Below are 12,759 nucleotides of genomic sequence, written 5' to 3' on the forward strand. Positions count from 1 at the left end.
AGTTACAGTGGGAGCACTGGGACACAGTTTTGCTATCCAGTTGCATCACTCCATCATGGCTCGAGTCAAAGCATCCTCATAGGGGTCACGTGTTTTAGCCAGGAGGTGAAAGGTCACTGGTTTAACCCTGGATTTCCATCCTCTCCACTGCAGTCAATTGTAAAAGTTATGCATTTGCTCGCTTACAGACAACAAACATGGTTTGAGTCAGTGTCAGCTTCCCTAAGTCTTCTCCTCAGAGAAGCCACAGACTTTCTAAAGTAAACATTAGTGTGAGTGTTATAAGAATGGTTCCACAGGTCCTCCAAGGCGACTTTACTTCTTTTTCAGGGCCACCTAGAAGGAGAAAGTGAACAATGGAATTAAACGACAAACTACAAAACAATAATGGAATTGTTGCATTTTAATGCTTTTGAACTGTGTTTAATTCTGTCAATTTAAAATGTACATCCTAAATTAAGGATTAGGAGCCATCTGGTCCAGTAAGACCAGCCATGATATTATGGCTTTGAAGGCATACCAAACGACTCGCAGCTTTACCAACTCGCCCCTGTGAAATGTTTTAATGTAGTTAACAGTTAATTTAGTATTTCCCTCCCTCTCTGAAATCTGAAATTATCTTGTATACAGATTTATTTGATTGTATAGTAGTCGATCTCTATACTCTGTAAAATTAAGAAAGAATAACATGACATGAGACGGTGACTGCTTAATTAAGTTAATTTGGGACCTTCTAGCAGTTAATTTCGTTTTTATTAAACACATTTCTTACATGTAGTCCATGTTTTGTATATGGCATCATCATGCTATTACGCCTGTGGATATACAGAGTGAACTTAATGATAAATTAATATGGAGGAAGTCACTCTGGTGGAGCCGTTGCCCCCGCGACCCGACTACGGATAAGAGGTTGAAGATGGATGGATGGATGAATATGATAATACCTTTCATATAATCACAAACATGAATTATGTTTGTTATTTACAGCTAGGTAAAGTAGTGGGGCGAGATGGAAAAGGGGGGACCGTACCCGTTACCCTTTGAAGGATACTAAATGTAATCATCTGCATTTCTTGTGGGCATGGGTTAGACAAGTGCATGTGGAATGGGACCACAAAAATTACTTTTATGAGACATTTAGAATTAACACGCTGTAGAGCAGCACACAAACCAACATCATTAATTAAAACAAAGGCAGTAACCCTTTGACCACTGAAGGAAAGACCTTTAATAACAAATTGACACATTCGGTGTCAACAAAGTGTAAGGTTGTAATCATTTATTACAGACACGTCACCTTGTGAGCGGAGTCAGCAAACTTCTGGGCTTTGTGCATCAAGTTAATGGTCTTTTCCTCAGCAGTCTTAAGTTTCTCTCCACGCTCACCCAGAGCCTGGTGGGCCTTTTGGACTACACTACCCAGAGTGCCCCCTGGGAGGTGTTGCCCAGCCTGACCTGTACGTTAAAACAGAAAGATAGGTTTTAGTAAAGAGTAGATTTTCAGCAGAGCTGATAATGTTACACAATTGTGAGTAAAATGATAGTATGGATTAATTTGCTATATGAGTCTCCATTTGTATATGCACAATATATTTATGTCAACTTTTACCTTAACGACTTGAGTTAATTGAAATGTAATTATTCTGAATAGAACACTGAATTATATGGTATAATTTATGAGTTGAGTAAACTAAAACTGTGATAGAAACTGCACAGCCCATCACATGATATAAAACATTGTACATGAATATGTCTGCGACACATGTTGAATTATTATTTACTGTATTTATGGCATAAATGGTCCTTATTTGCATCAGGTGCCACTGGACATGGGGATAATCAATTTCAATACATTTATTTTCCGGTGTTTGTATTTGGTCTACCTTTTATTTTATTGTTGATACATTTAAATGTTGTAAGACCACTATTGGTTGACATGTGGGCAAAATGCAAAATGCAAAAAAAGCAGGTGTGCTCTATAGTGGTAAAAACAATGTCAGCACTTGCGCGGGGGACCAGGTTCAGCATCAGAATGATTCCTGGTAGGATGTGAAAGTAACTGAGTGCAGCTTTAAGTTGTTTTAAGACAAATCAATTTATTGTACTTACTTTACTGCAGTTATTTCCTTTACTTTTACTTCTACTCCACTACATATCAGAGGAAAATATTATACTTTTACTCCAATTATTTGTAAACTTTAGTTACTAGTTACTTTGTAGACATAAAGATTATTACAAAACAAACATTAACCACTTCAGCCCAATATACATTTACGCCATTTGAAAACCGGTACAAGCCATGGTACAAGCTCACGTTGCAAGCTTGTAGATATGCTGTTTTCAGGTTTTGTATACATTTAATAATTTCAAAACTTATGAAATGGGACCTTCTGCACAATGAGTAGGCTACTTTTTTTGGTACTTTAATAATATTGGTCAATACTTTAGTACTTTTGAACACCGAACAAGTATTTTTGTACAATTTACTACAATAGGGTATTGATACTTTTACTTAAGTAAAATGTTTGAGCACTACTTCCAGCACTGGACCCAACGCTAACCCGGCATCCTTTCACCATGAAATCCCATTCCTCCGGTCGGCTGAGGCCGAGGGCACTGCGACGTGCTCAGCTGCTGTTGATTTGTGACTCTCTGCCCCACAAGCAGCCTGGCACCTCTCCCACCCATTACAATATCAGGCCCCTGTCAGGGGGTTCAATGGTGCGCTGCTCTCCTCCTCAGTGTCACTGCCCTGGGCTTCCTAAAAGGCTGGCCATTGTGCCCTGCCAAACACAAAGTGTCCTCTCATTTGGGCAGTCGCATCATAGAGGAGCCATTCTCTGTTGAGGCAGCGAGGTGAAGCCCAGAGCGGAGGACAATGGACAGAAAAAAAGAAAAGAAAAAAAATACGTGGAAGAGGAAAGGCTAGGGCAGACTGAAGCATCATGTCACTAAAAGGATGGATGGATGCTGGCAGTGACCTAAAGGTTTAGGCTTACAGATACCCACATGGCAGAAGTATGCTGAGATGCATGGCCATTGTGCAAAAGCAATTAAACAACCAGCGACAGTATTTTATGGTAACAGTCACATCTGCGTTAACTTTCCATGCTATGTTGCGGGGCTGTGGGCACTGGACAGTGTCGTCATGATTTCCAGTTTGTGGTTCATTTGAGTTACATTGGGAGTGTGAAAAGATAACTACAAGTGAAATGGCTGCCAAGTGTGGTCAACGCACAGCGCTTCCGTCCCATTGGTTGACTCCAGGCGTCTGACTTCACGCGTATTTACACTGTCAACGTGCCGCAACGTGACTCTCCACACTTTAAACAGGGAAGCTGCCACTTGTGAAGCATGTGTGACTGTAGCCTAAGAGTTTCTCTAAAATGAATAACTAAATAAGCAATCAAATAATTCCTCAATTTAATACACTGTATCAGTTAAAAGAGCATTAAAATAGGTCTCTATCCTGATGTGAACCTTCCGTGAAAATTGCTCACAAGCTCACTCTGAGCGTGTTGATCTGCTATTTTCAGTTGAGGAGATTTGGTGTAGAGGGGAAAAAGGAGCAGACCTACTATAGAGCCCTGAGTGATCCTGGTCAACTAAGTATATAGTGTTCATGTGGTTAAAGGAGTAGCCCACGGCCCATCAGTCCTTGGAGTTGTTAACGACGTGAGAATTGTGGATCTTATGTCAATCTGATCGACCTGAAAGATAATTTGATTCCTTATCAGCCTCCATCCTCGTTGTCAGCACCTAAAGCCTGTTTTATACTTTGTTGTACCAATCTATCTAAGTAGATCAGCTATAGGCATTTGACTCTGGCACACAACAGAGTGTAAATCCAGCCTAAGAAACTTAAGAGGTAGACTTGGTAGATTGTTTAAAAATAATAATAATAAAAGAAAATCCCAAAAGTATATAGTGTAAACTCCACCATCCATCAACTACTATCATGAAGCCCTTGATTAAATGTGTCTACACAGTACATGAATCTCCCCTTTCTGATGGATGATGGATAAATAAAATACATAATTATTATCTCCACCCTGTAGCTTGCAGGGCTTCTCCTGGGTGCCAGCTGGAGCCATAAACGGTTCATAGATTACTGTAATAATCCTGTTCACTCCAGGATTATTAAGAGCCCAGCCCAAAGGGACATCTTGATCCCCTGTATATATCCGTTTTTTCCTTCTTCTCCTCCCGCCAAAAACAGCAGTTCTGGCTGAACCGTGCATTCGGTTTTCACAAAACTTGGCAATATGGTAGAGGGCATATATGCCAAACGGTGAGGACGCAAAGCCCAGGACCACTAACCAACGGGTGGTGCTATACTGTAGCACTCAATTGAAAATGCATTTGAACAGGCATAGCTCGTGAACCAACTCGTGACGGTTTTATTGACCGTCAGCAATAAAACTTTGATACGCATATGCGTCTCCTCATGCCAATCAACTTTCGTATTTGACCTTTAGATCACCCGCCATTTTGAATTATATGATTAAACAGTTCAAATCTATCTCCTCCCAGGATCTTTGATCAAAATGCATGAAAATGTCTACACGTGGACTTGAAAGAAAAGGAATCAGGACTACATTTTTTAAATGGGCTTATTGCTTGGTCCCGTCTTATCGCCGATATTAAACATGATTGTTTTTCATTTAAAAAAAATTCATTCTGTTTCTAAACTTTAAATACTCTCTCCACATACACGAGCGTGCACACAGTAGCTCATCTGAAGGGATTTAAGACAACATTTTAACTTTGAGTCATCTTACCTCTAGCAGGTGAACGACCTCTGGGCCTAACCATCATCTTCTTCATTCGGTTGAAGAAGGCCTTGCAGCGATAGATGACCAGGTTCACGGTACAGGCCTCTAGTAGAAGAATCACGACAAAGAGACAAATATCGCATCAAGCCAGCAGGATCAGCTGTCCCTCTCTGGCCTGCTGCTAAAATCAATGGCAAGATCGTTAGGTGAGATTTAAGTGTAAGTGTAGGCTAGATGAGACAACATGGAGACAAAGCGCTCCTGTGCAGAGTTCAAATAAGAGCCCATTACTTGTGTTGCGTTTCCCTTCCTCTCTCTGCTGTCTACTTTTTCAGTATTGTAACTTACAGGGACTTAGAAGTTGCTTCAGATAGGTAATCAAACACACAAAATGTCATTGTGGGCTTTTTCTGTTTTGTCAAATGTACATTATCGTTGTGTTTATGCATTATGAGCGCAGATTACATGAAAAGACTATTTGATCATAGTCCCTGGAGAAAAGATTGATTTACAAACAAAATGTCTTATCTTCATTAGCCGTCTAGCTAACATTGAGTCAATTATTCAGGTACGTAACATTTTAAATGACTTTGGAGAAAATGTCAAAACTCAGCTAGACAATGACAGGTCCTCCCTTATCTTTACAATAATCCCCAGACAGTACCTGCTGTGAGTTTGGACTGACAGTTAATGAACTCAGTCTGTCTGGGAGGCGAGTAGCTCTTCCGTCTTGCCTGCAGGCTCTGTGACTTGGGCTTCGGTGAGGTCTGCCCTTTACTTGGGCCAGCTTTGGCTAGCTGCTCATCGAGGCTAGGACTCCTTCTAGCCTTCTTGTCTGGCACCTTGGTGCCCAGACTGCCCTCCCAGTACGTCTGACAGGCATGGTACAGGATCTGGACAAAGATACATTTCTCTGCCGAGGAGCATGCCACCCACTCGTCTGCAGCATTGTCAAAGATCAGGTCAAAATCTGCGGAATCCTGGAAGACAGACAAAATAGGCTGGGTCAATACCGTAGTCGGGGGAAGTGTGGGGTTAAGAGTAAGGATGCAAGATCCCCTTGCCAACCACAAAAAGGTTTTAACACCACATTATGCATTTAAATTTAGCTGATGCATATGCATTTACATTTAGCTGATGTTCATGAGAAACAAATTAACAACAGTATCAGGTAAAACAGTAGAACAAGCTTAAATGTGCTGACATATAAACAACTATTAGTAAATATAAAGTTGCAACCAGTGCAGTGCATGTAACAGATATACACACAGTGTCCATTCAAACAAGTCAAGTAGAAAACACGATGAAATGAAATATGACCCAGCTAGATGCTTCCTTCCCAGTTGAACAAGAGTCCCTGACCTTGTTCTGTGTGGTAAGGTAATTGTAATTTTGAGGTATTTTTGCTTTAGTTTATTCGTAGAATTAATAGTGTTATTTTGAGTATCCAACATCTATCGCCATGAATGGATCGGTGCAGTAACGTTTCCAGACACACAAACATAGCTTTTTTATTGAATACTTTAGTTCATCTTTCTATGCGCCCGGACAATATATAAAGTGACACCGATCGCATCTTCAAAGATCCGCGTATGTGATCCGGAATAAAGAGGGGAAAAAAGCCCCCCCTCCTGAAAAGAGGCGACGGTCTATGGGCGGGCCGCTTCCTTTACGTGTAGATGTCAGGGGATCTAAAATGGACACGCCCATGATCTAGTGTGTGTGAATAGTCACATTTCACCCAACACCACCACAACACTCGATTCCCCCCTCCCCTCCTGTTTCTACATGGTTTCTCCCGAGGAAGGGTGGGGGTGGTCTGTCTCTCTCTCTATCTCGGAACTGGCTAAGGTCACATTCATTCATACCAGAGAGCTTTGCTGCGATTAAAACGAATCCTGCTGCGCATTTTCAGAAAGTGCACTTCGTTTGGCAGGTGTGAAGGCTCATTCGAATCGTAATGCGTATCAAAGAACCGCATTATACTCAGAGCAAAAACGGGGGTTTCGCTTCGCTTCCAATCGCACTTGATTACGATTCGGTGCAGGTGTGAATGCAATCCGCAGTAAATAAAGGAAATGAAGCAAACAATGTGGCGGGTGAGGAGCTGAACACAGTTGGAGACGGAGAAGGCATATTTTACGCAGCGCAAATATGTCCCGTTACCGTGGATAGACGTGGTCGAATGAGGAGACTGAAGCCCTGATCGAAATGAGGACGTGTACATTAATCAATTCCTTAAGAAAACACATAAACACTGCAGTGCAGTGTAATAGGGGGGACTAGTGGGGAGTAGGAACTTTCATCTCAATAAACGTGTAAACATTTTGCGCTGCTGTCTGTTATATCAGTGCGCTCAGGCTCAGTGCTGTGCCTCCATGCCCAAAAGAACAGTGTGTGGCTGCGTGGGTATAGTGAGAGCGTGCGAGAGAGAGGGGGCCAGGGGGGGGTCCAGTCCCAGACGGCACGATACATGCACGTTATGAGTATAATGTTATCACCATAGATTTCACTGTGTAGGCTAGTTTATGAATGGAACACATTGATAAAGGTCCCCCCTGCTGCGTTTCCAATTGCTGCGGATGACAGCTGTGTGAAGGCAAACCACAGCAAATTAAATATGCAAGAATCGCAAATTCTCCGCCCATACGCATTGACTCTACCGAAGTATTAGGTGAGAATGTGACCTAAGTAAGCATCGATTTGCCTGTGAATAATCTGCACCCCAGTGCACCGGATCGTCATAACGTCCGCAACACACATGGACAGATCATGCAGGTTTCCTTCTTCATATTATGAACTAACAAACAAATCACATTATCGAGGGACCGCCATGAAAACACTGGCCGCTGGGACTGGAGCACGGTCAAGGTCACGGTCACGGACGGATCACCATAGCCGTCAGCGATAACTAGCTCGGTCGTGTGATTGACTGATTGTAACACTTTTTTATTCATTATAATTGCAATGAATGCGTCGGGGACGTCATCGACCCGGTTGTAATGCTGGTGAGGTTTCCGTGTCGCGTTTGAGGAAATGGTGCGCTGTGACTGGCCAGTCGCTGTGAGCGACACGATTACCCCACTAGCGGTTGTAATGTATAACGAATACACATTTCCTCATCCTAAACCGTTGTGTTCTGTGGAAGCCATTTCCCCTTCCTCGTCGAGTTGTCGACATCACAGCCGGACCACAAATCACTAACACCGTTCTGAAACGATCGGTGGAATGGGACTTTTTGTAGCCTACACAGATCAAGACTTTTGCTGCCCCCCCCGTTACTGCGATCGAGACAATGAAAGCAGATCTGAGAGATAGATTAGGCTAGGCACGCATCATCCTCATCCTCACGAAAGCAGAGTTATGAAGGTTTAAAGTCAGACATTGACAGGCAGATATAAAAATGAACACAAATAAATTAATATCCTATAGATACTATACACCGAATGAAAGCCCTGAATGTCTACTTTTAGGAGGAAAAGAGTACACATTGATCCCATGTAGTGTTTGTCAGTAATTGGTTATTGAATGCAGCTTGCGCCCACCAGAGAGAACTTTAGAGAAGGCATGGACCTGAACAACTAAAAATTCACAAAATAAGGCCTATAGCGACATGTACATACTATATACCGTATGAAACAGAAGACACTCTGCTTTCATAAGAAAAAAACTAATACTGTAATAATAATAAAAATCACACCCCTGTGAAGTGAGCAGTGCACCCCTGTGAAGTGAGCAGTGCAACAGTTGCACCGCTCACTTCACAGGGGTGTTCATTTTTATATCTGTCTGTCAATGTCTGTCAACTTCAATCTTCCATAACTCTGCTGTCTGTTCAAGCGAGCAGAGTTCAGGCAAAAGCAGGTGTTAGAAAAAGGTCAATATCTCCAGAATGGAAGATGGTAAAATCTTTTTTTTTAAAATTGAAGTGGACAAGTTAGGCTTTCTTTTGATGTATGCAGTGTGATTCTCGCTATAAGAGAACATTTTGCTGTGGGCCCCGAAGAAGTTCCTTCGTTCAATGTTAATCCCTTACCACCTAGCACCGCCTGACAGAATAGCCCAGCATACAATGTGTCCTGAATGGGTTAAGTCCAATTTTCTAAAGTTTTTTTTACTTACTCCACTACAATTATTTTACAACTTTGTTTTTAACTAGTTACTTTGTAGATTTTGAGAATTATTACAAAACACACATTACCCAATTCAGCCCTATGTACATTTTGGCCATTTGAAAATAGCTAATCTACAAGCTTGTAGATCTGCTATTTTCAAAAGATTTACATTTAAAACATGACTTCTTTCTACTCTTGTACATTTTGATACCATTACTTTTGTACTTTTACTCAAGTAAGTTAAATTACGTTATTTTACTTGTAACAGCATTTCATTTCATTGCGGCATTGACACTTTTACTTAAAAGAATTTGAGTACTTTTTCCACCGCTGACCTTTTTGGGGTTGACGCCATTGACCTGTTTGAGCTGGTCCACCGTCCACTGGGACCTCCTGGTGAAGGAGGAGGAGCCACCAAAGCGCTTGACCTTTGTGATGAGGAGCTGAGGAGGTTTCTTATTGGTCACTGGGGAGACGAGGATATACACACACGAGGTCAGACCTCACCAAGTTTGGGATCAAGGTCTCAATCAATGCATGGCCCCTTGGTATTAAAGGAAAACATTTCACAGCCAGAGTTAAATTCCTTGAACGTTAACACGTTCCACATCCTGGGAGGGTTGACAGAGTGCCTATTTACAGTTTTAGATGAGTTTACAGTACACATGGGAGCTGTCAAATACATACCTTATTGTTAGTGAGAAGTACCAAAGATGTCTTTACTGGACTCAGGGTTTAAGAAAATAATATTATAACCACAAAAGACCTGGACAATCTTTGTTTTTCTTTCTCCCTCTCCTTTTCTCTTTGTCCTTTGGGACAATTTCAGGTCTCTGCTATAAAAGTGTCTTAATCTGAAATGACAACATTCAAACAAACCACCTTCCAATTGAGCGTCGCAGTCCCGCCCCCTACCAGGGCCCAGGAAATTATTCCCTGTTCATTTTCCTCAGACATTTCAAAATGTATTTATTTAAAAGACATTTTAAGCGTCGTACAAAGCCAACTCGAGTTGTGAGAAATCAAAACAAACAAAATGTTTCGGGCCGAAAAAATAATTAGAGAGAAGAAGAAAACGGCACTTTTTTTCTTGTTTTTCTTCTTTGTAATTATTTGTTTGGTCCAACATATTGTGTTTATTGTCATGATTTGTCACGACTCGAGTTGGCTTTGTACGACACTTAAAAGGTCTTTAAATAAATACTTTTTGAAATGTCTATGGGAAAAATGCATTGGGAATTATTTCCTGGGCCTGGCCAAGGACTGTCTAAAAAGGACGAGACGCGAAGACAACATGGCGTCTTACGGGCGACGCCATGTTGCTCCATGATGCTCCATGGAAGGAAATAAACTGTGCATGTTTCTTTCCTTCCATGGAGCACCATGTGAGCAACATGGCGGCGCCCTTACGGTCTTCGCGTCCCGTCCTCTTTAGACAGTCCTTGGGCCTGGCATCGTCATGAAAGGGGGCGGGACTGCGACCCTCTATCTCCCAGACGCCTCTAGCCACTATAGCTCATCTATGGCCGCCACAGGTTCCACACAGTATGAGATCGGTACAATACTTTAGGTTCAATGACAATGTCAGAACCCATTCATCCTGTTGCTCTTCCCAATCCACACTGCCTCCCCTGTGTTCTGCCCAGACAAGGCCTCCTGTGATGAATCATGTAACAATGCTTCTGTTCACAACAGCAGCAACACACTTCATTCAGCCTACAGAGAGTGACAGGACTGAATTACTAAATTAACACATTTCTAAACTGGCAAAATATCCAAAAAATATAAAATGTAATTAAAACGTTGCAGTATCAGACATGGAATTTAAACTGTGGTGTTGGTTTGAATCCACTGGTTTGAAAGTTGAAACCACTCAAAAGCACCGGTAGCTAAAATAGCTGATCTACAACCTCACGACATGCCACAATGTGATGCGTGAGCTCGTGATACAATTGTGAGCTTGTAGATCAGCCATTTTCTATGCTGGTGGTACTGGACATGCATACATATATACTGTATGCATGTCCAGTACCACCAGCATAAAAATTGTAGATCAGCTATGTGTAGGTATTTGTGGGAATCATAATCATACATACTCTTCCTTGGACAGACTTTATATGAACGTGTTAAAAAGGTTACCTGAAAGACATAAGAATGTTGCATATTCCCCTTTGCCACCAGTGGGCAGGAATGACATTCTCTTCTTCTTTCTCCTCCGCACCTCCACTGCAACCAGCATGCGCTCATCACGAGGGATGAACACCTCTTTGTTGATGGCAGACTGAATGTTCATTGTAGTCCAAAAGGCCTAAACAGGTAAATAATGAACAGGAGAACTGACTATAGGAGTTATTGGAAAACAACAGATCTACAAGCTCACAATGAATCTCATCGCGAATCGCGATGCATTGTGAGCTTGTAGATCTATTTCCAAATGGCCTTTTCAATAGGGCTGAAGTTGTTACTGTAGGTTTTGTAATAATTATCAAAACCTACACAGTAGGACCTAACTATAACTAAAGTTTTCAATAAATGTAGTGGAGTAAAAACAATATTTGCCTCTGAGATGTAGTGGAGTAGTAGTAAAAGTACTGGATATTGGAAATACTCAAATAAAGTAGGCTACTAATACCTCAAGTAAATGTACTTAGTTACTTTCCACCAACGCTGTCCTTTGGTTAATATGGTGAACTGAAATAGAACTACCGGTAGGCCTAAATGTTTTACATGTAGCCTACTGTGTCTGTAAATGCCAAATGGTCATTTACTTTGGGCAAAAACACTTAATGTGTAAGAAGAAGAATCATCATTGGTATCGTAACTATTTTTATTTGTATAGCACTTTTCAAAACCATGTTACAGTGCTTTACAATCTAAAAAAAGATCAGTTCTAGTAAAAAAAAATATTCTGAAACTATAACATTCCATATAGTTTACTTTATTTTTCACCACATTTCTCTTGCATTATTCCCTGGCAATAGGCTGCGTTTCTTTTTTTTTTAGGGCTCTCAGATTTCCCAATGCCCACTATTTCTGTATTCATCAGAATTATTGCCCAATGCGGCCCACTGCCCAGCACTGTCTGAGCCAGGTGAGAGGCACAGGCTTGCACCTGCAGGCGAAGATATTATTGTCTAATAAACCTAGGCTAGCTTAGGTTTCAACATTTTCAAGTTCCGTACCAATATTCATAAGAAGTAGTAGCCTCAGAACTAATGTCGTCTTTAATTAGCCTACCTACCTGCTTTTGTCTTCTTCTCCACCAGAACGCACGGACCTTGTAATTTGTAGTGTGCTCTGTAAAAAGTTATACGTGTAGCTAAAGTAAATTGATGAAATGCTGGTTGTATGGTTAGGATTTCCTAGCACACCAGACGGCGTGCCTTGCAGTGAAGGCGCTGATATATCACAACCCGTCCTTTTTGAACAACTTGGCGGTCACGTGGTGAGAAGCACCGTGATAGGATTTCATTCATACGGGTGACAGCAGAGAAAAATGCCAGCCCAGTGGCATCGATCTCGCCTTAGGGACAACATCTCTAATTCAGTAAAAGCCAGGCCCAGCCACGATAACTGTAAATCAACCGTTCTGACTTTAGTCAGGCTGACTACCAACACATTCAAATGGATAACGCCCCTTTGCCAACTCGCCCCGCGAAAGGTGAAGACGGCTCGCCCCAAGCCGTGGTTAGCTCGCCCCCAAAGCGTGGATATCTCGCCCCACAGCGTGGATATCTCGCCCCATGTTTATTTGATTTGACCTTATTTCTCATTATTAGAACATTTAGAATCAATGTTGTTTGTCAAAGGAGAACATTTAGAACCAGTTTGTTGTTGTTGTTGGTCAAATGAAAATGATGGATGGATAA

At 41.6% G+C, this 12,759-nt stretch overlaps 1 protein-coding gene across 1 annotated transcript; it reads right to left on the reverse strand.

Moving 5' to 3' along the window:
* Positions 1-315: 315 nt before the first annotated feature.
* On the reverse strand, positions 316-11,189 carry stxbp6l (syntaxin binding protein 6 (amisyn), like; the record flags this gene model as incomplete). Its single annotated transcript, XM_080791386.1, has 6 exons — positions 11,030-11,189; positions 9,226-9,356; positions 5,440-5,755; positions 4,782-4,880; positions 1,298-1,455; positions 316-336 (listed from the first exon to the last, which is right to left on the reverse strand). The coding sequence occupies exons 1-6, from the start codon at positions 11,181-11,183 to the stop codon at positions 316-318; spliced, it is 879 nt and encodes a 292-aa protein (XP_080647512.1). The 5' UTR covers positions 11,184-11,189.
* Positions 11,190-12,759: the final 1,570 nt, after the last annotated feature.

Source organism: Protomyctophum bolini, assembly GCF_963924005.1.
Source record: "Protomyctophum bolini genome assembly, chromosome: 19".
Lineage (NCBI taxonomy): Eukaryota > Metazoa > Chordata > Actinopteri > Myctophiformes > Myctophidae > Protomyctophum > Protomyctophum bolini.